Here is a 27,661-nt window from a genome sequence, read left to right as displayed (position 1 = left end):
ACCTTGAGTCAAGGGTGGTAGTGGTATCCAGGAGTGGTGGTGGTGGTGCGTGGTGCGTGGTGCGCGCTAGTGGTGCAGCAGCGCGCGCAGGGCGGCGGCGGCGGCCTTGAGCGCGCGCACGATTCGCTAGAAGTCCCGCGGCCGCGCGCGCGCAGTGCCGCCCGCCTTCGGCACGCGCCGCGTGCGCATCTCGCGGTCCACCTGCACACACACACACACAATGTATTATTATTATGAGCATTTTATTTCACAAAGACAAAACTATTTCAACCATTTTAAGTTTTCTTTACCACACACTTTAAATATAAACATATTAACTGTACCTTTATGTTATGTAACCGAATGCTTTGGACGCGATTTTGATCCACTTTAACTGGCCAATTTTAATTCATAATTTGTACACTTATTGAGGATCAATGACGATACAATAATTTCATTTGTTCATCTTATTAAAAGATTTTTTTTATTATTTATTTCTCGAGCTCGTTTGTGTGCACGTGTGTAACGTGTGTATGTATGTATGTACGTGCGCACCTCCAGCTCCTCGAGGCGCTGCGTGAGCGAGAGCTTCTGCTGCACGGCCAGGCGCAGCAGCTGGTTGAGCGTCTTCTTCTCCTCCTCCGCGCCCGCCAGCGCCTGCGTCAGCTCGTCCACCTGCGTCACGTACTCCTCGCACCGCGCCGCGAACATTGCACGCAGGCCTGGACGATTCAAGCAAATTTTGATTATAAACAACTTAAGTTTCCCCGCCACTTTCAAAAAAGACGTGTGGCACTCGGGGACTGCCGCGGTAAAGCTATTGCATAGCATGCCTTCAAGCCACACCTCCGTGACCGTCGGAGGTTTATTATAAGACGATTGACGATTAAGATGATGAAATTTCCATCATAAAATGATTATTTCACCATGCCCATTAATTGTCCACTTAACTTCTCATCAAACATTTAGACAAATTACCACGAAAATTCACCATATTCCCAACCAATAGACATTAGAAACTTCTAAAAAAAAAAATTACACTACCATAATATACCCTACAAATCATAAGACATGTATCAAAACTCACTTGAGAACGTAGCAGCGTCCTCCTTGAGCAGCCTCAACTCGTTCCTCAACTTGAGCATCGTCTCCGTGACTATCGTCTTCTCTGTCTCGTACTTCGACTTGAGGTTGGCGAGTGCGACCTCCGCCGTGTTCTTGTTCGACTTGAGCACAGTGCGTAGTGTCGCTATCTGTTCCCGCTTCGTTGAGAGCAGGGACTTGAGTTTGATCACTTGTTCCTGTAGCTCGCCGAGCTCCGCGCCGCGTTCTTCCGATTCCATCACTGTGTACGAAAGTTTTGATTAGTTTATGGTAGAGAACGAAATATGGATAAAAATGTGTGCGTGTACTAGTGTACACACATAAGAAGTGAAACTTCTTATGACCTTACTTTTCAAAAAATAATTTACTTGCAAGTTTACAGAAATATGTCGAATCACGCGTGGTAGGGATAAGAAAAAGATGGCGCGTAACGGAAAAAAATGTTACACTAAATTTTTTTCCAACCCCGATAAAGAAGTTTCACTTCAATAAAAGAACAGTAATGCACCTCTTATCATTACCGAACATGATATGTATACTATACTATATTGATTCTATTTTACTTTTTTTTACCCTTACCATAAAATCAAATAAAACTACAAATAATTGAAATCACTATCACACTAACAACAACAAAGTCTAAAGAACTATTTATGGTCTAAGGCTCTCCTACTATTACTTATTTTCCAATAATGCGAAAGCGTTAATAGTAAACACATTTTACCCAAATTGACCTATAAACCTATTAACGCAATCGCAATCTAACTCTACAAACTAATTACCAGTTGTACACAATCTACAAAGGAATCTACAAGAACAGGACATATCTTACATGGGGTGTTCACATAACGTATTGCAACAAAAGAATGCACGCAACAAAGCTTGAACGCAGCGACTCTCTCATATCGAACCCGTTCCGTGGACTCTTCTTCTGAACACTACTTCTCTTAAAGTACAAGCTCTTGCCATGCAAAACTGCGTCTTTCCACACTGCGTGAAGGTTTATATCGCATCGCAGGTAGTTAGACTTTCTAGCGAACACAAAAGGGGAATTTCTAGATGGAAATGATATATTTGGCTTCGATATACACTGTTGTATGGACACATCCCGTCTTTTTAAACGTTTCGCGTCAAATCTTTCTTCAATATCTGTTTTGTATTGAGCTATTTTTTCAAAATGATTTGCAATTTCCTTAACAGTTTTCCCTTCACAGACATTGTTTTTGAATGCTGTGTTGTGTTTAATTTCGAGACAATTAAGTTGTGTTAAAAGATCGTTAAGTTTCTGTCTTGTCTCTGAGAATCGTAGCTTTGCGTTGCTCTGTTCTTTGATTCGTTTAATTGGTTCGTAAATAACACTTCTTGCTTTCAAGCTAATATTACAGGATGTTGCGTCTGCGGGAAGGAATGATAAATAAAAAGGGTGGAGAAAATCGGGAAAAATAATGCAGGTAGATTTGTTAGAGGGAGAAGTAAAGATTAAGTTGTGATTGTAGGGTTGCTAATCTGGTAAACGGAAATTATTTGAATATAAATTATTAAATGCTGCTGAATCTGAATCAATACTTTAGAAGAATTGTAGGGCTAAAAAAATAGATATGAAATGTATTGTCCTAGTACATATATGAGTCTATTGCCGAGCGCCTGTCGAGAACGAAGCACGTAGGTATAGCTCGCGTGTCGTCCGTTTGTATGAAATTACAATACTGTTAGATAGTATTGACGTGGCGCAAGTGCTTACAGTAAGTGTATACGTGTGTATGTGCGCTTGTGAGCAGCTCTTGTATCAGTACGACGAGTGTATGTGTGTGCACTGACCGATCTGGTTTAATATACGAATGTGCATCTATAATGTATGTGGGTGCATGTTTGATTTATGTGTGTGTGTGCACTGACTGATCTGGTTTAATATACGAATGTGCATCTATAATGTATGTGGGTGCATGTTTGATTTATGTGTGTGTGTGCACTGACTGATCTGGTTTAATATACGAATGTGCATCTATAATGTATGTGGGTGCATGTTTGATTTATGTGTGTGTGTGCACTGACTGATCTGGTGTAATATACGAATGTGCATCTATAATGTATGTGGGTGCATGTTTGATTTATGTGTGTGTATATGTACTGACCGGGCTGGTGACGGTGTCGCGAGTCGAGCGCGGTATCTAATGCAGCTCGCAAGTGAGTGAGTTGGTCGAGTAGCGTATCAGCATATCGTGCTACACTCGCAGCAGCACGTAGTCCTTCTAGCTCGCCAGCCGCTAGCGCCAGTGCTTCTTCGTCCCCGCCGCGACCTTCCGCTCCTGCACCTGCATCAAATAAATTATGTTAAACTAGATTTCCGCCCGCGGCTTCGCCCGCGTTTTCAAAGGAAAACCCGCATAGCTCCCGTTCCCGTGGGATTTCCGGGATAAAACCTATCCTATGTGTTAATCCAAGTTACCCTCTATATGTGTGCTAAATTTCATTGTAATCAGTTCAGTAGTTTTTACGTGAAAGAGTAACAAACATCCATACAAACTTTCGCCTTTATAATAGTATTAAGATAAGATCAATAAAAAATATATTGAATTTATAGCATGCAAGAATTCTTCTATAAAGCATGCTTGGCATTGTAGAAGTTCATAGGGTACCACATATTATATTTACACCATGTAAGGGAACTCTCCCGTCGCGTTGCTTCAGGTTGGAGTTGAATTTGAAAAGCCACAAAAGCTTAAAAAGCCACTTCTAAACTGATTTATAAATTATTTATTTTTATTTAAATCTGGTGCTTTCCGGTTGGCCCAATTTAAATTTACTTTCATTCTGACAATTTGAAGGTAGTTTACTTTTTTGATAAAAAATAATTACATCACAACATTACTACACATTACCGTCAGTCTGGTGCGCGTGCTCGAGCAGCAGGCGCTCGGGCTGCGTGCCGTTGACGGCGCACACGTGGTGGTACAGCTGCGCCAGCGTCTCCGCTGCCGACGTGAGCGCGGGCGCCGCGGAGGAGAGCGCACGACCCGCTCCTGGATACATAACAATTTTTACTATTTTCTCATGTAAGTTGATGAGCGGAAAATAAAATACGATTCCATAAAAAATAAAACAGAAAAAGTTGTTAATTCGCGGGAAGATTAGAAGTGTTTTTTAACACACACATTTGACATTTTTCGTATACTAAATCGTATACATGGTGTGTATATGTTCGTGTGTTTGTGTGTATCCACACGTGCGCGTTTGTACGCGTATTTAAAAGTGTATGCGCAAGTATGCAAACGCACGTTGCTATGCATATATGAGAATGTATGTGTGCATATCTCTATATTAATAAGTGTGAGTATGCAAGATTGCATATCTCTATATAAGTACGTATGTGTATTCATGTGTGCATATCTTTATATGAGTACGTTTGTATATGCATGTGTGCATATCTTTATGTACGTGTGTACACGCATATGTGTGCACTGACCGCCGGCGATGGCGCGCAGCAAGTCCGCGTCGGCCTGCAGCGCGGCGCAGCGCAGCTCGGCGTCGGCGGCGCGGTCGCTGAGGCTGGCGAGCGCCTGGCGCTGCAGCGCGGCGGGCGAGCCGGCGGGCGCGGGCGCGGCGAGCAGCTCGCCGAGCGCGTCCGCGAGCGCGCCCACCTCGCCGCCCGACACGCGCCACCAGGTGAGCCACTTGGCGGCACGCGCGCTTACGCCGCCGCTCTCTAGCTTCTCCTCCTCCTGGGCACACACACACGCGACGTTATAACAAATGTTATTTCAAAAACTTTCCAGGATTTCCATGTCAGAAACACTGTCTATTTTATAAAAATTATCGGCTTCGATTCCAAGCTTCAAATATAGAATTTTCAAAAATCAGATCATACAATTTTACTTTTCATCAAAATTGACCTCATCACTCCTTTTCTAATTTTCAATATTCCTATTTCCGAATTTCACTTCCCCGCCCAGCTTACACCCTGTATATTCCAATAATAAAGCCGTCCACTCACGAGCGGGCCGCACTCCTTGTGCAGGTGCTTGAGCGCGGACACACGTGAGGCGGCGCGCTGCAGGCCCGCACGCAGCGCCGTGGCCGCCGCGCTCTCGCTCTCCGCCGACGACTGGGCGCTGCGCAGCGACGTCGACAGTTGCGCCTGGAAACAATTGTTGGATATTGTTATGATACAATGTTATGATTGTAAAGTGTAATTAGGTCAGTAGCAAATAAACGATCGTCTTGAGAGAACGCATTTTTATTTCAAGCCACAAGCATCGTTCAAAACCAACCTTTATTGCAATAACATATGGTCCATAATCGAGCCGGATAAGTTGCAGTGAGCAAATAGTTTGCAATATTGTGAATGTGAAAACAACAAGTCATCGCGCGACTGATTCATACAATTGAAGTTATAAGTTTTAACAACAAAATTATTTACAAAAGTAATTATGTCGTCGGTTGAACAATTATTAGAACAACTGGAGGATTGTGCTACTTTGATTAAAAAGGCTTTAATAAATCACAAAAAAGCCCCAAAAGCTAGATTAACAAAGGGATATTTGAAAGTGAGATCTCAAGTTGTAGACGATTATTGGTCAGCGTTTAAGGGTCTTCATGGATCTCTTCTAAAGTTAGTACCGCAACAGGAAAGGAAAACATTACCATACTTCGTAAATGAAGAATATGACTTGTGCGAAGAACAATACATTTTGTTGAAGACAGAATTAACGGATTTGTTGGAATCGAGTTCAAGTACTTCGACGGCCGTAGCGGATTGTAAAGGAGAAGTGCAGTGGGTTGCGTCGGAAGCTAAATTACCTAGAATGGATTTACCAACATTTTCGGGTTGTTATGAAAATTGGCAAGTTTTTGAGGACTGTTTTATAACATTAATACATAATAATACCCATCTAAATAATTTTCAAAAACTACATTATTTAAAATTGTGTCTAACAGGCGAAGCTAGTGCTACATTGAAGCATTATCAAACTACTGAAAACAATTATATTCCAGCTTGGGATACGCTCAAAAAACGTTATAGTCATAAGCGACTAATATTAAATGCATATTTAAAAAAGTTATTTATGCAAAAAAAGGTTCAAATTCAGTCTTCAAGTCAGTTAAAATCATTTATCGATGTAACTAAAGAATGTATTATTGGTTTAAAAAATATAGGGATTTGCACGGAGTCTTGGGATCCAATTTTGTTGTTTATTTCGTCTCAAAAATTAGACCACGAAACGCATAAAGAATGGGAAGATTACGTTAGTTCAACTCTTAACTTAACATCTGATATATTACCTACTTTCAATAATTTGGTTACGTTCTTAGAAGGAAGAATTCATGCTTTAGAGTTAACAACGACAGGCAATAGAACTTTAAAAGAACGCTCATATCATGTCGCGAATATTAATGATAAAATTTGTATTTTTTGCAACAAAGATAATCATATTCTTAGTCATTGTAAGGAATACGGGAAACTACAACCGAAAGAACGCAGCGCCTTCGCAAAATTAAAAGGTTTATGTTATAATTGTTTAGTACCGGGCCATACACTTATATATTGTAATCACAAGGCATCGTGCAGAATATGTGGTAAACGACATCATTCCCTCCTTCATGAACCTGGAAAGAAAAGCTTTACTCAAGAAGAAAATCAAAACTCGACACAATTATCTTTGCATACTAATGTAGAAGAACAACATGAAGAAGATGACATTTTAGAAGAGGTCAATGGTAGCGATGCTACAATAACTTCACACATGGCTACACAACCATCTACGGCGTTACTCGCAACTGCTATTTTACCTGTCAAGGGGACGTCAGGACAAGTATTATATTTACGTGCTCTGATCGATCAAGGCTCTCAGGCGACGTTTATAAGTGAAAGAGCAGCTCAGCACATAAAGGCAAAAAGGTTGCCTGTCAATGGAACAATATCAGGTGTTGGGTCCACATTAACAAGAACAAATCATATGATTCAACTTGAACTTGGTTCAAGGTATGATGATCAACTTAATCTGAAGGTTAATGCGTATGTTATATCTACCAGACTTACAACACAACTTCCAAATAAGTTAATACCAATTGGTGATTGGCCGCACATTCAGGGCTTAAATTTAGCAGATCCAAGTTTCAACAAGCCCGGGAAGATAGATTTATTATTGGGAGTCGAAGTTTACGCACAAATTATGCTAGGAGAATTAATTAAGGGTCCACCAAACACTCCTTGCGCTCAGAATACAATGTTAGGTTGGATTATATTTGGAAAAACAAACACACAATACGAAAACAATAACGTTATTTCTCTTCATTGTCTAGATGTCAAGATAGATGAAATGATGAAACTACTGTGGGAACTAGAACCAATAACTAAACGTGAATTAACACCTGAAGAAAGACGCTGTGAAGAAATTTATTCATCAACACATTCGAGAACTAAAGATGGAACATATATAGTGAAGTTGCCTTTGAAAAGAGACCCACCTATGGTAGTTCAAGGGAGAACAAGAGAAATAGCTTTAAAGAGACTAGAATATTTAGAGAAGCGCTTTGAAAAGAATAAAGAGTTGAAGGATGATTATGCTAAGGTGATTCAAGAATACCTCGAATTGAATCATTTAGAAGAAGTTTCCGAGGACGATAAAGATACTGCAGCTGTCTATCTTCCACACCATGCGGTCGTGAGAACAGACAAGGATACTACTAAAACAAGAGTAGTTTTCGACGCGTCATGTAAAGGTTTGAATAATGTGTCCCTTAACGACGATTTGATGGTGGGACCGACATTGCAAGAAGATTTAAGGTACCTAATTATGCGTTGGAGATTGAAACCAATTTGTTTTGTTGCCGACATAGAGAAAATGTACAGAGCAGTTATTGTTGAGCGTGACCATCAAGATAATCAAAGAATACTGTGGCGCAATAATCCAAGTGATGAGGTTCGAGACTATAGACTGCTGCGAGTAACCTTTGGCACCGCATCCGCACCATTCTTGGCCATTCGAACTTTGCATCAGGTAGCTAATGATGAAGGTAGAAATTATGATATCGAGTCAAAAATAATTAAGGAAGATTTTTTTGTAGATGATTTGATTTCTGGACGAGACACGGTGGACGAAGCTGTAGATTCTGCAAACAAAATAACACAAATATTAAATAATGGTGGCTTTTTGATCAAGAAGTGGTCATCAAACAGTGAATCGTTTTTACAACAATTGAAACCACTTCAAATTAATTCTGAAACAAATATAGATATAAAAACTGAAGGAATAATTAAAACCTTGGGACTTACCTGGAATCGGATCCACGATGAATTAAGATATCAATTAAAATTTAAAACTACACCTGAAAAACTAACTAAAAGGATAATATTAGCCGAAGCACAAAAATTATTCGATCCTCTTGGCTTTTTGGTTCCGACAATAATTCCTGCAAAAATAATTATCCAAAAACTCTGGGTTCAAGGCGTTGCTTGGGACGAAGAGACATCACCTGAAATAAAAAAGGAATGGTTAATATTAAGAAAAGGATTAGAAAAGGTTAATGAAGTGAAAATAAAAAGATGGTTACATACGTTTAAGGATTCGATGAATACTATCACTGTTCATGGATTTTGTGACGCTTCTACGGTGGCCTACGCAGCAGCTGTGTATTTGAGAGTAATAATGAATGATAAACAAATACACACCGGGTTGATAGCAGCAAAGGCAAGAGTCGCTCCAGTTAAACCAGTTTCTTTGCCAAGATTGGAACTTTGTGGAGCTGTAATTCTTTCTAGGCTACTTAAACAAGTTCAAGAAGCACTTAGAATATCTAACAATCAAATTTTTGCATGGACAGACTCAAAGATAGTTATGGCATGGTTAACAGGTGACCCAGCTCGTTGGAATGTTTTTGTGAGCAATCGAGTAGTTGAGATAATAGATAATATAGGGAATAAAAAATGGCATCACGTAACATCGGAAAATAATCCTGCGGATATAGCAAGCAGAGGAGAAAACTTACCTGATCTAATTAAAAATAAATTATGGTGGAATGGGCCAAAATGGCTTCATACTGATGATATTCCCTTTGCAAAGGGTAATCCAGATTCAACGGACTTAGAAAGAAAGAATACTATTATGCTAAATTTAAAAATCGAGGACACAATTAAAAATACGCTAAAATTCGAAATATTTGATTCTTTACAGGAAATGCTACGAGTGATAGTGTATGTTTTAAGATTTTTGAATTACAAAAGGGGACAAATTACAACTGATAAAGGCATTAAGGTAATAGAAATGGAAGATGCATTAAAAAGAATAATAAAAATAGAACAAAGAAAGGATTTTGCAGAAGAAATAGAAAGGTTGAAGAATAAAAGAAATTTAAGCAAAAACAGCAAACTCCTTTCTCTGAATCCAATATTAGATGAGGCTCACATTCTCAGGGTGGGCGGTAGAATAAGACACGCGAACATACCTTTAGATTCGAAACACCCGATGATTCTTAGTTCCGAAAGCGATTTGGCCACGTTAATCATCGCAGATGCGCACAAGAAAACATTGCATGGGGGTTTGGAACTCACGTTAAACTATTTAAGAGCTCGTTTTTGGATTCTGAGGGTGAAGTCAACAGTCAAAAAATATATACATAAATGTATAATATGCGCTAAACTTAAAGCGAGTAGTAGTTGTCAACTTATGGGAGACTTACCTAAAGCACGAGTCACTCCAGCACGACCCTTCATAAATTCTGGTGTTGACTTTGCAGGTCCCTATGATATATTAATGACTAGAGCACGAGGTGTGAAAACTACAAAGGCATATATTTCTATTTTTGTATGTATGTGCACAAAGGCCATACATATAGAATTAGTAGGCGATCTGTCCTCACAATCGTTTATAGGTGCTTTCAGACGATTTGTAGCACGACGAGGCAGGTGCACAGATATTTGGAGTGATCAGGGAAGAAATTTTGTTGGAGCTAACAAGGAATTAGTAGAAGCATGGTCACAGGCTGGTCTCAATTTCAAGGACAACATAGCAGACATTCTAGCACAAGAGGGTACACAGTGGCATTTTATTCCCGCCTACAGTCCTAATTTTGGAGGTCTTTGGGAGGCGGGAGTGAAATCAATGAAATACCATCTCAAAAGAATATTAAACACAAATGTAACATTTGAAGAGATGACTACAATTTTGTGTGAAATTGAAGCTTGTTTAAATTCACGCCCACTGTGTTCAAAGGCTAGTAATGATATTGATGATGTAGATGTGCTCACACCTGGACATTTCCTAATTGGTGAAGCTCCAATTACTATCCCAACTCCAACCTTGTCAAATTTACAGACAAATTATTTATCACGATGGCAGCACACGCAAAAACTAGTACAAACCTTCTGGCATCGCTGGCAGTCGGAATATTTAACTCGACAGCAACAAAGACCAAAATGGCAAACAAAACAATCTGAAATGGACATAGGAGATGTGGTTGTGATAAAAGAAGATAATTTACCACCCAGTAAATGGGCCCTTGGTCGCATTGTTGAGAAACATCCTGGAGAAGATGGTATTTGTCGAGTGTATAGCATTAAATATCGCGGTAAAATAATAAAACGTTCCGTTACTAAGTTATGCCAATTATCAATTAAATAAACAGTTAATGAATAACTTATACATATATAATAAGTTTGTTTATGTTTAATTGAACTTACCTTACCTATTGTATTGTTTTGCATTGTAAGTTTTGTGTTAAAACCCGTTTTGGTGGGCGGCATGTTATGATACAATGTTATGATTGTAAAGTGTAATTAGGTCAGTAGCAAATAAACGATCGTCTTGAGAGAACGCATTTTTATTTCAAGCCACAAGCATCGTTCAAAACCAACCTTTATTGCAATAACAGATATGAAAAAGTAAATCAAATCAAATTTGTTTATTTGCTGTATATGGTCATACAAAGGTGTTAATATACAAATTAAATTATTAATAATATAGGTACACATTAATACATTCAATTAATAAAAAAAGACAATAAATTACAAAATACATACAAAAGTATAGTAACAACATGCATTTAATTCAAATGGCAACTTTTTTGTTTAAATAAAATATTTCGGGTGTATTTGATTCAAATAAAAGAACGCAGCGCAGAACGATATACTGTTTTCTATAAAACTAACTTTTTATCATTAATTTAAAGAAGTTATCAACAATTTTAAACAGAAATTTCAAAATCCATCCAATATAAATTCTGTAGCAAGTAAAACGTACGGCATTGTATACCCAAACAAATTGGTCCTTCGAGACCTACATATAAATCAACTTACATTCTCATTGTGTGCCTGTTCAAGCTGCTTCTCAAGCCGCGATATCTCATGCAAGTGGACCTCAGAGAACAGATCAGCATGATGGTCTACCGCCAGCTCCGCACCACCAGAACCGCCCGCTTCGCCCTCATCCTCTGTGCCTTCATCTGGCATACCTGGGAAATAGAGAAAATAACATGAGCCTTTTTCAAATGGACAATAAATTGTGTAGAAACAAATAAAAAAATAATATGCGTTTCGGTAAATGATTAAGACAATTAAAATAAGTTTTTTTTATTAATAAATACATTTACTTTTAATAACTCTTAAAAGGTTTTTAATTACATTGTAATCTAGCAGTGATTCATACTTCAGACATTTTGAGTCAACTCGAATTCCTTACAGAAATAAACATAATGATAATTCGTCCTTGATTAATTTAAAATTAGTGTGTATTATATTTACCTCGTATGCTGTACGCCAAATTTGTGATGTTATACGCGGCTTCCCTACTAAGATGTGCGTCAAGTTCCTTCTTGGCGGCGAACTTAGCTTCCCTCTCCGCTTGCAGCGCTTCAAGCGCTTCAGTGAGTTGCCGTTCAGCGATACGCCGCAACGCCGCTGTTTCGTCAGCGGCTGCGCGCGCGTTTTCCGCTTCTTCCCGCAACTGTCTGACTTCATGTTTCAAGCCTTCGAATTCAACCTAAAATAATTAATGTACTATTAGTGTTTTGTTAATAAAAACTGATGGAATTCAATTTTATTTTATTTCAAATATCCTCCTTCCTCGTGGCTCTTCTCTTTTTTTTCTGGGAACACAGGATAAATTGATTGATTGGGTCATTTGATATTTAATGCATAGTAAAAGGGCAATTGCTTCACTTTAACCCATTTATGTTGCCCCCTAAGGCTTCACAATTCACTCTTAATCATGTTCAATTGAATAAATCAACTGCTATACACAATTTATAACTCCAAGTAAATGTTTGTTTCATTCTGAATAATTGGTTGTACCATCATTAGTCAAATTTTTATTGATCAATTTTGGTAAGCAAAACAAATTGAACCAGAATAATGAGAATGCATTTTTTATCAAATAGAATAAGATGATAATCGGACTCCTAAAGTTACAAACATCAAATATAGCCAATTTCGTAACTCTCCTCCTATTTAAAGTCACGTGAACAAATCACATGGTATTCACACACTTTTATGATCACTTCTTTTACCTTCAAATCTAAATACCACTCATACACTAACCTGTGATGATCTCAACGCGGAGACTTGCTTCTGCAGCGATATATTCTCGTCTTCCAAATCCCCGATGTCCAACAGAAGCCGCTGCTCCCGCTGCCTCGCCTCCCGCAGCTCCGCACGGAGCGCCGCCCGCTCGGACTCGCGGGTGGCCTTGTCGGCGCCCAGTTCTGAACTTTCAGCTAATAGTCGATCCCGTTCGCTGATTACGCGTTCTAGCTCGTGACGTAGCTGGAAATTGAGAGTTGTGTGTTATTCTAGAAAATGCACAAGATGTAGAGATAGTTGAGTTTGAAAAGAAATAGGTAGGGGAAAGGTTTGTCTACGGCATGGATGATTTTCCCTTTTGTTCCAATCAATGTTAAAATTAAATAATGAATGTTCGGCTTCATTCTTATTAATATCAATCTATTCCTATATCTATCAGCATAAACTATCGTTGTAAACTTTTTATAAAATATTCAATCTCATTAAACGAAGGGCGCAATAAAATGAAAAATTATGATACTACTACAACTAAAATACTATAAAATACTACAGGTAAATTAGCTTGGAGAAATTTTTGCGTTTGTAGTAGTGTATGGTCAGCAAATAAAATAAAACAACATTTTATTTTTAGTTTTTATTTTATACAGGGTTACTTGTAAAACACCAGCAACCTCGCAGGACAAGATAGCTAACATCATAAATAACAACATTTGTTCTACGACTTTTGGCATAACGCAATAAATTATTTTTAAATGATTTTTTAAACTTTTATTGTACTCTCCTTACATTTGTAAGTCTATGTTCTATTAATTATCGGATGGACGACGCGACGCCCCCTTCCCCCTCTCGTTCGCTTTTTGTTTACGTAATTTTTGGGAGGCGTAGAGTTTATAATATTCAGACGGAAAATTAAATGAATATTTATTTTTGTATGAAAATAAAATCTAACAAATTATCAAAAGTCGAAATGTTGTTACTTATGATGTTAGCTATCTTGTCCTGCGAGGTTGCCGGTGTTTTACAAGTAACCCTGTATATATAAGGGATTTTAAATTAAACTATATGTGTTTCTCCTCTGAAAAAGATGAGACTTTATTTTAATATTTGCACATTTAACATACATATAACTTTTACATTAACAATGTTACTAAAATGAAAAATTTACTAACCTGAAAAAGAAACGACATTTAAAGTTTAATTCTTTAGTTTGAGAAGTCAAAGGCTTGCCTCGACCATGTTTTAACACTGGAGCCATATTGAATTAACAATATAAAGTTACAACACTTACACACAAATTAAACACTAGTTATGGCCCTGCCTTCATACAAAACTGCTGAATACGCCGTTCGCACGGGAATAGAATGTGGATGCGATTTCCCTTATAGCATCCAAGCTTACGTCTTTATAATTATTAAACTGTATAAATTCATTCTTTAACTCCGGTCTGCATCGTGCATACATGGGTGTAAAAGTCTCATTTTAGCTATTAAATGTAGTTTTTAAGTACATCTGAGTTTTCATTTGGGGCCTCCGGCTGCGGGACATGTAATTCACTTCAACAAATATTATAACAATAATAACAAATAATAACAACAATCAACAAATACAAAATTTATCAATTAAACTACGTACATAATAATTATAATTTTTGAATGAAATGTGCTTTATGTTCTAACGCTACCAAACGACTGCACGTGGCACCTGCGGACAGCGTAAACTGGTTTATTCTGGTTTTGTGCGTGTTTCCACTTTCCACTATCAAGTGACGATTTATTTATTTGTTTTGTTTCGTAATTATTATGGTCAAATATTAATTATGAAACAAATTATTATGGACACGATATTTTATTGTTTCACGGTAGTCGCCTTGTCGTTTGCTCAAGGACGTAAAATTGAATGATATATTTTTTTTTATAAAGTCAAAACCATTTTCTTTCAAATAAAAACTTGTTTTTATTGAAAACAAAAGTGTTGCTAGGAATAAGTATAAAGTTAAATAGTAATGTTAGGATATCGAAACATTTTTGTATAGGCCAGAACGATATAGTGGAAACGCGCTCTAAGATCTGAGTAATATACACACCACTACATATGCAAAAATTTCTCCAAGCTAATTTACCTGTACTACGTTTGTATGTATGGATGTATGGATGTTTGTTACTCTTTCACGCAAATACTACTGAACCGATTACAATGAAATTTAGCACACATATAGAGGGTAACTTGGATTAACACACAGGATAGGTTTTATCCCGAAAATCCCACGGGAACTATGCGGGTTTTTCTTTGAAAATGCGGGCAAAGCCGCGGGCGGAAAGCTAGTACATCATAATATTAAATAGAGCATATTTTAAAAACAAAACATAAACAATGAATAAAGTTTACAAGGAATAATGCCGTTATAATGCTTCAGTGACCTTTCGAGATTTCTTAGAAAATCTGAAGTTTAGGAGCTCTCAAATGAATCCTTGTTAGTTCGCAACTTTTGTTATTTTCAAACGATAATAAAAAACGAATACCAGCGTCCCAGAACACAATTTACTGTTCATAAGAAAACTTCACAAATCAAAAACGAAACCGTACTTTGCAACATCTGTTATTCATGAATACTCATTATCATTTTGCATGCATTTTAATCTCGAACTGAAGTCGAAATATGAAATGTGAACGTTTAAATTTTGTGAATACTAAAATTCACAGGTGAACAATCGCCAGTTGTAATTAAATACTCACGAAATTCACCATCAGTGTAATGAAAGTACTCTATTTAATTTTAGCTTCAAATGCAAAGTTTAAGTCAAAGAAAATGAGGTCAACTCTTGATGTCTAGAATGTGTTTTTCATATTTTATACGGTTTTATTTTATACTATGTCATGATGAATATCGTACCTACTACATACAATGTTTTCTCATTAAGATTTCCTTACTCATTTCATAAATTAGTTCAGTGTTTAAAAAAACATTCAACACATAAATACCACGTGAGTCATAATTTAAGTTTTTGAAAGCAAGTTAAAAACAAACCACCCAATCCAGTTTTTTTTTTGAGTAAGTACAATTTATAGAGTACGGTGGTTCAATTTTATAAACGACTATATAGAAGAAGATTATAAAAATTAAATTAACTGTCTGCATTTTATAGGCATCAAAACGCTATAATCCCAACGAGATTCACATTCTAAACTTGACCTAAAGCATATCAAATTAAGGCGGATAATTAATCGCGGAGGTTAATGCAATTTGTCCACTATGGCCGTGTGATAGAGCTCAATAGGTCATTCGATTAGCCTAACCTGTCCGACGACGTAGCACTTAGTTGATTAGGGTGCACTCACACACATCAGTCACCGTCAAGTCACCGATGACTGATCGGTGACGGTTTGTGTACGTATCCACAAACACCAGTCACCGTCATGTTATCCGTCAGTCACGTCGCCGGTTTGACTGAATCATTGAACACATACATCAGGTTAGTCAGTGATTAGACGTGTGTCACGCTAGAGAACATGTAGCAATTATTGACGGTAGCGCGACGCTGACTGAACTGAGACGTGACGGCACCGGGTGAGTGGGGATAAAAGTATGATACATGTATGGAAAGATTATTTGACGTGCCTGACCGGTGACGTCACTGACAGATTTCGTGCCGGCGACTGTCGTGTGGGAACAGAGTCATACTAGAACTATTGATACATATTTTTTTTTAATCCTGTCCGGTGACGTGCCGGGACGGTGACTGATGTGTGTGAGTGCACCCTTAGTGTCCAATTTTAGCCTAGGCGCGGCCCGGCAGGGTGCGACTGACAGTTATTAAATTTTCATTTGGAAGGCAGGAAATGTTGGTAACATTTTTTAAAATAAATCGTACGTTTAGTCATGTTTTTAATAATTATTTTATACTCATATCATAAAGAGCAAAGATTTGAGTGTTTAAATATTTGTAATTGTAATGATTGGAGTCAAAAACTACTGAACCAATATCATAAATTTTTGAGAGGCTATATTTTATTTATGTCTTATACTGGACTAAGGGTATTCTTCCTTGTACGACACCAATTTATTTGGTCAAATACAAAAGTCGAGAGCAATGAAATTGAAATCTATGAGCAGCATACCACGTAGAAAAACCGTATACCTAAATGACCAAAATCAATTGATTTGCCATAAAAAATAATGTATTGACAACTCTAGTCGTTTTGAGCCAGTGATTCGACGTAATTTGTGCCACAGTTTTTTTAACTTCATATTCATATTTTAAAACGTGCAATTGATTTGGGCACGCTATTTTATTATACTATTTAAATTCTGTGCCTCCAGTGAATAAGGGAGTAAGACGAGTTATTCCCTTTGGTTTTTATTGCACCATTGGATTCAGCTCGTCAAAATACACAACATATCAAAAGGTCATATCTCTAGCTGCGTCCTAACCCATTTTTTCGAATGACCCAAACGGTATAAGTAGGGTGTGATTAACGGTATAAGTTACCTTATCCATCATTTTAGGCAATCGCAAAGGAACTATTCGTCTCGAGTCAAAAGTACCCACGAACACAAAGACGTATGTGTAGTTATACTTTTTGAATAAAGACTTAATTCATTTTGTTCCATCAGTCCTAACACTATTTTAGTATAAACGCATTTGTGTCATTTTTCTAACATGAGCATAAAGGAACAACTCTTTTAGTGTCATTGGTTCAAGTGACGACATGAGACAGTTTGGCATTAATGCCGTGTTGCTATTGGTCTATTAATTGAATACTGCACGGAAACAACACACACTATTCCTTATTATTTTTAAATCGTTTTTTTCAATAAATCTGCAACAACAAATCTTTATATTTTTAAAAAAAAAGTTAACTTGGGATACTAATATATTTCTATGGAAATTAACTATTTTTTGCAATAGATATTAAAAATACAGTTAACACATTAAGTGCATTAAGCATTTAATGATATTATACTCTTTGTTTATATAAATACAGAACGATAATTGAATCATCTAAAAAAAGCCAACAAAAATGTTAAACTTATATTTTCTTCTTATAATTGGGTAAGTTTTTAAAAAATAACTCGTTTTTAATCTTTTTTTTTTTAAATATCTAACTACAATAATCAAGACAATAATACCTACTATAGTCTATAATAGTCGCATAAAAAAAAGTATTTATATAGCGTTTTAGCCACTGTGCTTTGGTAATTTGCCTTTTTTATAGGAAAAAAATCCGCAATATCGATACTTCTTTGGTCCTGCATTTTCGTAAACATTTTATGGTACCACATATTTAAAAAAAATTGGGCTATTGTCACGTAGAGTCTCTTCAAAGTGTGTGCCACAAGTCGTATTTGCATCCAAGGCACGTTCAAATCTGTGCTTAATTTTTTATAAAATCTTTGCGGCTCATTGTATTTTCTTTATTTATCTACATTATTTTGATATTATATGATATAGAAATTGTTAAAATTCTATATCATGCCGTAAAATATCGCCACTGACCAACTATAACTTTTCCTGTATTAACTGAACATATGGTTAGGAATATGGTTTTCGGGCTTCTCTTATCTCTTCATAGTGCTTGTATCCTCAATGTATACCACCATGACATTGTGGCGTTGCCACTTTTATTATCTATATTTTATTATCTGTGGCGTTCCGAAACGGAACGCACTTGATCGAATTTTAAATTGATTCGACGATTAATTTTCACTAGGACAATAGTTAATACGCAAAACGCAATACGCAGTTGATACGTATTTAATACCAATACTCAATGATTGTCTTCTGCTAACCTGTACAGACTAGACTCATTGTGGTGACTGGTGAAACATTGTAAAGCATTAACAACATAGTACTGTATTATTGAAAGACCGATTAAAGGTTTATTTTACAATCTACGACTTTCATTATACATGGGTTATAACAAAACCCCATAACATATTCGGTTTTACTCCGGACAACATCTTCAGCCACCCAATCCCCTTGCTTGAAGGCCAAATTCAGCGGAGGACAATAATCGTCATTTACTAAAATTGAAGGCTTTCGTCCTAGTATAAAAGTAGTCTGGATCCCATTTTATACTCAATCTATAGTATAATACAATAGATATCATGTGAAACGTGACTTTGAAAAAAATTATTCAAATAAATCAAAAAATAAAAATTTGAAACAATCTTAAAAGTTACGAAAAGCACAATTATACGTCAAAATGACGCACAACATCCTCTTTACAACCAAATGGCGGAATTTACCGGGATGAGCCAACTATGTACTGCTAGGTCTCGACGGCTAATAAGTTGGTTCTGGATTTTGCAGCGATTCGATGGTAAATATAGAAGAGTTCATACGTCAAATTTACGTAGATTGGACTTAGGACTAGGATGCTTAAATACCTAAATGTTGTTTTGTTTTTATTATCTAATAACGATAAAAAAAACCCGTTGATTTCATTCGTTTTTCAAGCTACGTGCATAGTTTTTCCACTAAAATGCCTCAATTGAATCATAAAGTACACAAATTTCAAGCATAATAAGTCACATCATTTCTATAAAACCAAAACTGGCAATAATATAAGTCGTGTTGTGCGATTATGAACATAGTGCATAAGGGCATAAGTCGTTATATTGCAAAGAGTAAAAAAAAAATTATGTGAATACATTGAGTTATTCCATGAAGTACTCGTTCATAAGGCAACAACTACAAAAAAACACGAAAAAAGTATATTTATGGGGTTGTTACAATATGTGTTCATATGTAAAACTATAGTCTAACATCATATCTTACCCATACAAGCTTAAAATTTTGAATTAATAAAGATTTAGTATTGATATATAGTTTTTTGTCTCTCCTGAAAAGTGCTGTTTTTGAGTTATTCCCTTATTCACTGGAGGCACAGAATTATAAACGACCTTAATAACTATCTTATTTAGGCATGGTAAAACATGGTGAATGTTACTCATGGAAAATTTTGAACATGCATCATGCATGCAAAAGGTATAATGTCGAGAAGTTATAACAACCTCTCATGTAAAAGGCAATGAATGTGTAATTTGGGAGTCCATTGAATGCAATACATGAATTTCATTCAAATTATCATGCATAATTCAGAGCTCGACCTAGCGCTCTCGTCGAACAGAGTACCGGTGTCGAGAGTCATTAACATCGCGAAACGAAAATGTTTGCATTTTCTAACATATTTTAAATCGAAATTGATCAAGGAATATTTTTAATAACACTTTTAATGAGAATGCCGCGGATACTTGAATGTATGAAAGCGATCCAGCTGTCTTCATAATGAATCGGTTTTAATTGGACATTGTACGCGCGGGTAATTCGGGAGCCGTGTTTTAGTCTCTGGGGAGCTCTTACTGCATATTAAATCCCCTTCACATCAACTTAGCTGGAATATGCTCGAGCACAAATACAAATACATAATTAAAGCAATAGCAATGCACTAATGTTTTAAAAAAGAAAATTTCATTTAAGAAGACTATAGTGCAAAGTATAGATAAGTAATAAATATACCTTTGTGGAATGAATATTTACTTAGTTGGCGTATTTCCAAGTCAAATATTCTAACATCTCTCGTACCCAATCACATTAAAATATATAAACCATTCCAATGCATTTCCTTCATATTTGTATAATGACTAGCTTCCGCCCACGACTTTGTACGTGCATCCCCGTTTTTCCCCGTTCCCGCAAGAATTTCGGGAAATCCTTTCTTAGCGGATGCCTACGTCCTAACATCTACCTGCATGCCAAATTTCAGCCCGATACGTCCAGTGGTTTGGGCTGTGCGTTGATAGATCACTATAACAGTCACCTTTGAGTTTTATATATATAGATGTTACATAGTACATACAACATACTTTCCTTAATATCGCACATTTAGAACTCGAACATATTTTAATGAGCTTATTTTTTATATAATAGATGAAAGTTTTGGCCAAGTTTAACCAATAATGATTACTTGAGACAAAAGTGTAGACTAGAACCAGCTGGAATAAAGTTCCTTACAAATTGTTATTTTCAAAAGGTATACCTATTTTCCCAAGAGGATTCCCTATCTAGCTCCTAGGTAATGCCTCTACCTAGCTCTTTCTATACAATATTAACTGATATTATATAGCACATTTATAAGTAAGATTTTAGCTCACGACCGCAACCACAGTGTCAGCTGATGAACAATATATCCCTGGTGTAAATGATACTGTAGAGTCGTATTACTTGATTGCTAATATATCTTTATTCTATTGATGGATAGCCTTGAGTGCCAAATACTGGTGGTGTCAAATTTTACTTATTTAGGAGGAGAAAAAATAAATTTATAATGGCAAATAACGAAAGATTACCCAACGTAGAATGTGTATCGGAATGAGGAGAAGACTGAACTTGAACGAAAATATAGAGCAATGTTTATGACAAATGATAACAATGAATTTCCTAAATGTTATATAAAACCAATTTTCTTTAAACTTCTCATTACTATTAAATTCTCAGTTGAAGTTAAGATGTGTCGAAACTGGTGTCAATTCTGAGAGTGAAAGTTTACTTCATTATGAAAATTGAATCAATGTTTAACCGACCACATCTCATATACTTCATGAAGCACCCGCAATTGCTAAAATAATAATTAACGAACACAAAATTTTTTACTGTAGGTACGTTTCACCGTATGTTTCAGTTTAAAGATTGTCCTTTACTTTTCCTCAAATATTATTTAACAGATACGGACTCCTAATCTCAAAATAGCACGTATTAAAGTATGCAAATTGTGCAAAATTCGATTCCGCACGTCCCTGCCTGCAACAGAATGGAGTCTGGCTAATAAAATCCCAGCTAACTTTGTTATCTCGCTGACTCACTACATTTCCATCGATAAGGCAATCACGTCACATTCACATCGCCATATGTGACGAAAAACTATTGTTATATTATGTGCTAAAAACGCACGCATAAGGTATTTTTAAAGTTCTCTAAATATTTAAATAATCACGATTATTTAAATATTTAGTTTTTGAATGTAAATTAAAAATTTGTTTTACTCTAATACCACTTTTTTACTACCGATAAGATTGGCTCTGTGATTAAAAGATTAAAATTATACGTTGTGTACTGACATAAAAAGCATTCCAATAAAAGTCCTTTGAGACCTTTGACCCGAGACAAATAATACCGCCAGTCATAAAGAGCCGCATAGAAACAGTTAATTGGGTGTCCCGCCCTTTCACTGTAGCGAGTCAAAGTCAGTCTGTGATGGCGATATTTTAAGTGCATATCCATCGCTACAGAGGACGGAAAACATTATAGTATCCATGCAAGATACACTCAATGAGTCAGCAATAAACCAACTCAAGTGATAACAAAATTGACCTGGATGTTCGAAACGCTCAAAGAAAATCGTGCAATTTTCAAAAATCCTTAATTGGAATCAATTTAGCTAAAGAACGGAATGCGAATTTTTTATCCGTTTCGTTGTCTGAAAGTGATTAATAATAGTAAATTATGGAGATTCTACTTATTTCTATTCGTGGAACTGCTTCCGATTTTTCAAATTCAGTTACATTTATGTACTTTTAGCGTGGTAGATTGTAGTCAAGATGAATTAACGAGCGCATAATAATGACGGCTAAGTTTAATAGGACATGTAATCAAAACTTTGAGCGGGGAAATTAGAAATTAAATAGATCACTATAATTCATATTAGATCACACATATGATAAACGTTGTAAAGCGACGTGCAGAACATGTATGGATGTGGGATTTAAGGTGACGTGAATAATTTCAGTATTACGAGAAATCTCGATGTTTAGACTATAAATGGAGCTTGAAAATAATTGTTTTGGCCGTTCTCCAACAAGCAAACGTCAACAGAGTTCCATTAACCATGTCAACATAGCAGGCGCAAGTTTGACAAGTGCCTGCGACAGGACGTGCTGAATTACATGTACATAACAAACAATGTTTTGCAAACAGTACCTCTTCACCTTCGCTCATTTTGCGATAAATGATGACAACATTGACGCACTATAAGCAACCCACACGAAAATCTACACGTTCGAATCGAGCGACACTTTAACAGCACAATCACAGCAAAATTCATAAACTTCGCACCATTGAGTAGCGCGGGAACATGTGAATCAAGGCCGGGTGAATAAAAATGTATTTCTGGACCAGCACTATGGACAAAACGTTGCGCTTACGCCATTCGGGGCGTTACATCACGCCGTATAAAAGTCCTTTTCGTTTGTTGAAAAGCGATTAATATTACGGTGATTATATCCGAGATAATCGCGGCGATATAGGTTATGAACTCTACTGATAAAACGATCTTTTTGTAAGATGTTACAGTGCGTTCTAAAACAAGGTCCCGCGCATACTGGTCGGGGTCTCGGGATGATTCACATCAATTGCTCTCATTTCATTAGACGGACGTAATTCGTCAAAAGTGTTTGCCTAAACCGACTACTAACAAGATAATGACAATGACTAGATTCACAAAAATTATTCAAAATCCCAAATAGGTATAAATAATACATATTAAAAAGAGGAAATATTTTTTATTTGTGTAGATTGTAGAATATGCTCCAAAACTATTGGACCGATTTGAAAAATTCTTTCACTAGCAGAATATTATACATTATTTTTGAAAAAATTAAATTACATTTTATTTTTATCCCAGATCGAACACGGAGCCGGGCCGAGCCTGCAAGGTTTTTACGAATTAACCCAAAAAAGGCGCGATCGATTTTCAAAATTCTATAATCATTAGAATCTACGTTTTTACCAATAAGCGTAACCTTTTTTTTATCCTGAGTTCTTTATAATTTTATACTATTGGGAACCTTTTATAACGAATTACGTACATATAGGTATATTATTAGAGCCGTAACTAGTTATCAGCTGAAGGATTTAACTGGATATTTTTGTTTAACCGCGGTATTCAAAGAATTCGCGAGCAATAAAAAAAATACTTTTGCAATATTGCACGCCTCATAAGCGAAGCGTTGAGGTGGGTACTACTGTCACTTCGCGCAAAACATCTGATTTTTCAAACTTAAAATGTCTTTATGTATCATACATTGCACTTGTAAGATAATACATACACACACATATTAAGAAAAAACACTATTTTTAACGTTCATGATATTTTTGATGTCATTTTTGTTATTTAAACTAGTTAAAAAACAGTTTAAAAAAGTTCTGTCTTGGACGTCCGTGTGTCTGTATGTGCGGATCCTTTTTCTTGTTATCACGATAGCGACCGAAATACTTTACTAATCGAGTCTTTTTTTTTCTCTTACGCTTGAGTATGCTCAGGAATAGAACCCTTTCATTTTTCAGGGTCTGATTCGATGTGGTTTAATTGTTATTAAATAAACAAAAATATTTATTAAAAAAAAATTATGAGGCGTGCACTTTTGGATTTTCCAAATTATTTTACTGTTATTTTTGAATAGGTATGATAAATTTAGTTTAGAGGATGTAAAAAAACCAGTGACACACTAATACGTAAGAGCAATGCTGTGTAGCATAATTTTGAATTAGATGTCTATGGATTATTGTATTACTTAAATCTTATGAATTGTCTAAACGTTCTATTATTATTTTCTATAAAAGAACCTTTTTGTTGCAATTTATCACAAAACTACTCAACCAATAAAAAAAATTAACAAGTATCAGAGTAACATTAACTATTTTTAAAGTGTAACGTCTCTAGGCGCGTTGAGAGTAGGGATGTAACGATACATGATTTTGCCGATACGATACCGATACCGATATTTGTAGTAATGTATCGGCGATACCGATACCGATACCGATATCGATGGCTTGGTAGAAAAATAAATAGTGAATTATGCATAAAAAGCTACCAACATTTAACAGAGACTCAACTGTTAATCGTATTCTTTTAAATAAAAATTCCAAATCAAAAAACAACAAAACCATTTATTTTAGTATTATTATTTTACAAAGTCAGTTAAACTTTAAGTAATACACATACAATCAGTACCTAATAAAAGTTTACTATTGGTAGAGTTTTTTCAAAAACAAAGTGCGCACGCGCGGGCGGCCTCCCGCATCGTTCATTGGGCGCGGTTTTTTGAATTGTTTGATATCGGTATCGGTTGTTTTATTATCGGCGATACCGATATATCGGCTTGCCGATTATATCGGCCGATATATCGGTATCGGTATCGTTACATCCCTAGTTGAGAGTAAAATTTCAAGGACGCGTCATGGCAATACCGTCACGCCATGGAGTAAGGCGACGCTTTTGGAATCATCAAACCTTGCCAAAGAAGTTTCACTTCTGACACGTGTGCTCGGCACACACACTTTTTTTATTTTATCCGATTTAAGTGATAAGTAAGTTTTAACATTTAATTGGGATGTTGTATATAAAAATACCTCAACCAGAAATGATTGATGAAGAGTGATTTTTCGAGAAAAAGAAAGTTGCTACAAAAGAAAATTTGCTCACGTCAGCTCTATTCTTGCTAAATTAATTTAGTTACCAATTTTGCATAATATTTAATATACAATGTAATTCATAATAAGAGTATTATTCACAAATAAGTTGTGAGAATATAATTATATAATATGAATGGCATGATTTCGATTATGCTTTTTGTGAAAGAAGTGAATTAAAACAAAATGTTGAGTAAAAAATTTTGTGAATTCATTTAATGTTCGTTCAAAACCATTTGCATCGTTTTATTGTCTCTTCTATGTAATATTATCAAAACTGGAATCTTCACATTAATTTTTTGTTGATTTTTATTCAAAAAATCAGTAAATAATGTCACTTTATCAAATATACCCTTATTAGCAATATTCAATAGCAACAGGTGTGCAAACATATAAGATTCTTATAAGATTAATTTCTCAAATGGACACAATTAAATAGACAATGTAAAAAAGTTCAGGAAAAGAACAAATCTGTTTAATTAAAAACCTATAGATGTTAATTAAGTAATGGATTGTTTAATAACTATCCATCGGATTAAGTTATTAAATAATTTAATACACGTTATATTTCCATGCAACCTTAAGATCTTAGTTTTAAATGCAGTTTACAGCTTAAATTTACTGATTTCATATTAATTTTAAATGGTGTCTTTATGTAAATAAAATTAACCAAATTGTATAAATGATTTCTGTTATTACTTATTAAATTAGTATAAGTTTAGTAAACTTCTAGTATCAAAGATAAATTTGATTTATTTATAATTATTATAGAATTTACCTGTTTAGATTCACCCTCCAGTTCAATAATCTGTAGGGTGAGGGAGCTTTCCATAGCAGCGGACTCATTGAGGAGGGCATTTTCTTGTTCTATACCACTTTGTGTAGTTACTTTTTGTGTTGTGTCAAGTTTCATCAAAGCCTAAAAATTATTTCAGATATTAGTTGTGAATTAAATTCTGTAGCTTAACTATAGGATATATGAAATGATCTCTAATTTGCATAAATTATATCTATGCCTGGCATAATTTATAGCAAATTAACTTTTGATTTGCTTAACCAGTGTAAAAAGAAGCTTCCTAACTTTTTAGCCAAACTTCCATACATGAGGAAATACATAAAAATATAATTTAAAGTTACCGTTTGCACATTAATGTACTCATTAAGGCATGAAAAGTGAAAATACTACGGTATGTAGGCCATCTAACCTCTTGTGTGATATCCAATTCGTGTTTTGTGTTCTCGTAGAGGCTCTCTAACTCGTCGCATCTCTGTTGCAATGCACTCTTCTCCTCAAGCAAAACTAACCCCAGCTGTGCCGACTGGATCTTCTCGCTACTTGCCTGGTCGAGTTCTCGACTCAACCTTTCGATCTCCGCCTTTAGCTCAGCGATAGATATACCGCTTTGAGCCGTGTCTGCCATTTTGACAGTAAGGCGGTTTCCTAGTTAAATCTTCATAAACAAAGTAAATAATTTCATAAAAAACAACGTTAAAACGTGTAAAATCAATGTTTTTTTCTACATTCTCCTAACAAAAGTATTGTAACGTCTTGACAGTTCACTGGATTCGACTTCGACAGGACACAGGTGCTAAAAAGTGACTATGACAAAGCACAGACTACAAAAAAATAAAATGACATTAGGGAAAGCAACGATTGCCAGATATTAAAAAGAAGTTTTATTCATTTTCGCGATAATAAATTGATAATAATATTTAAATTATGTTTGAAAACTGGTTAAAAATCCCTTAATGCACAAAAGAAGATTTTTCATCCCAATAATAATTCTTAAAGAATATTGCAGCGACTGCGATAATTTGGCATGTGGGCATATAATTAATGTAAGCAATGTTCACGCAAGTTACACATTATCATGTGGCTGCTGCTTTACCAAATTGCATCGCCTATTTTCTATGTTCTGTTTTCTTTCTAGAGTACTGAGTAAACTTACCCTGTTAGAATTTTTAAAGAAATTAGAAATCAGATAAGTAGCTTAGACATGAGAGACAGAGACATTTTTTCATAAGATAATTCAACTTTAGACCTTGTCTATTTTGCGTCTGGATTTATATGCCAACAAACGGGGGAGATAATATTTAAAAGTAACTTCAAAAGTTAGTAGAGACCACAGTAGAGACTAACAGGTTCAGGATTTGTATACGAAATAAAACTCTTGTACTAAATTAGTATTTTTTTTATTTAGAATAACATCAAATTGTTTACATATAAACCTCAATATGATAAAAATATCAAATACGTACAAATCTATTAAATATAACAAATTTCCTGCATATATATTACTTATTATTCACATTAATTTTTATATTATGAATAGGTACCTTATGATAATATAAATTTACCAATAAAGTAGACAGCCCGAAAGAATTCTAAGAATTTTTAAATAACATGATATATGTCCCTTCTCACAAATGTATGCTTTCATTCATTATTTTAACATACATCGAAGATTTATGACTTGCTTCTTTATCTTAAAAGATAAGAAAATCTAATCATTTGAATTTGAATCATTCATAAGAATATTTGTGTCTACACTAGACTATAAATCCAAGTACACGTACATTGACAAATATGCCGTGCTTT

General features: G+C 35.6%; 2 protein-coding genes across 2 annotated transcripts; one reads left to right on the top strand and one right to left on the bottom strand.

Annotated features, from left to right (window-relative positions):
* Positions 1-33: 33 nt before the first annotated feature.
* On the bottom strand, positions 34-26,643 carry BicD (Microtubule-associated protein Bicaudal D). The gene is made up of 12 exons (XM_090111246.1): positions 26,268-26,643; positions 25,841-25,981; positions 12,614-12,838; positions 11,819-12,056; positions 11,375-11,529; positions 5,075-5,218; positions 4,547-4,802; positions 3,963-4,103; positions 3,216-3,395; positions 1,067-1,324; positions 535-701; positions 34-201 (listed from the first exon to the last, which is right to left on the bottom strand). The coding sequence occupies exons 1-12, from the start codon at positions 26,481-26,483 to the stop codon at positions 127-129; spliced, it is 2,196 nt and encodes a 731-aa protein (XP_089967372.1). The 5' UTR covers positions 26,484-26,643; the 3' UTR covers positions 34-126.
* Positions 5,511-10,700, top strand: LOC149901642 (uncharacterized). Its single transcript, XM_090111124.1, has one exon. It carries the CDS (start codon positions 5,511-5,513, stop codon positions 10,698-10,700), a length of 5,190 nt encoding a protein of 1,729 aa, XP_089967250.1.
* Positions 26,644-27,661: the final 1,018 nt, after the last annotated feature.

This window comes from Colias eurytheme, chromosome 16 (genome assembly GCF_061535395.1).
Source record: "Colias eurytheme isolate Ceu_HAF_F1 chromosome 16, ilColEury1 Martin Lab GWU primary, whole genome shotgun sequence".
Lineage (NCBI taxonomy): Eukaryota > Metazoa > Arthropoda > Insecta > Lepidoptera > Pieridae > Colias > Colias eurytheme.
This window is presented reverse-complemented; position numbering and strand designations above follow the sequence as displayed.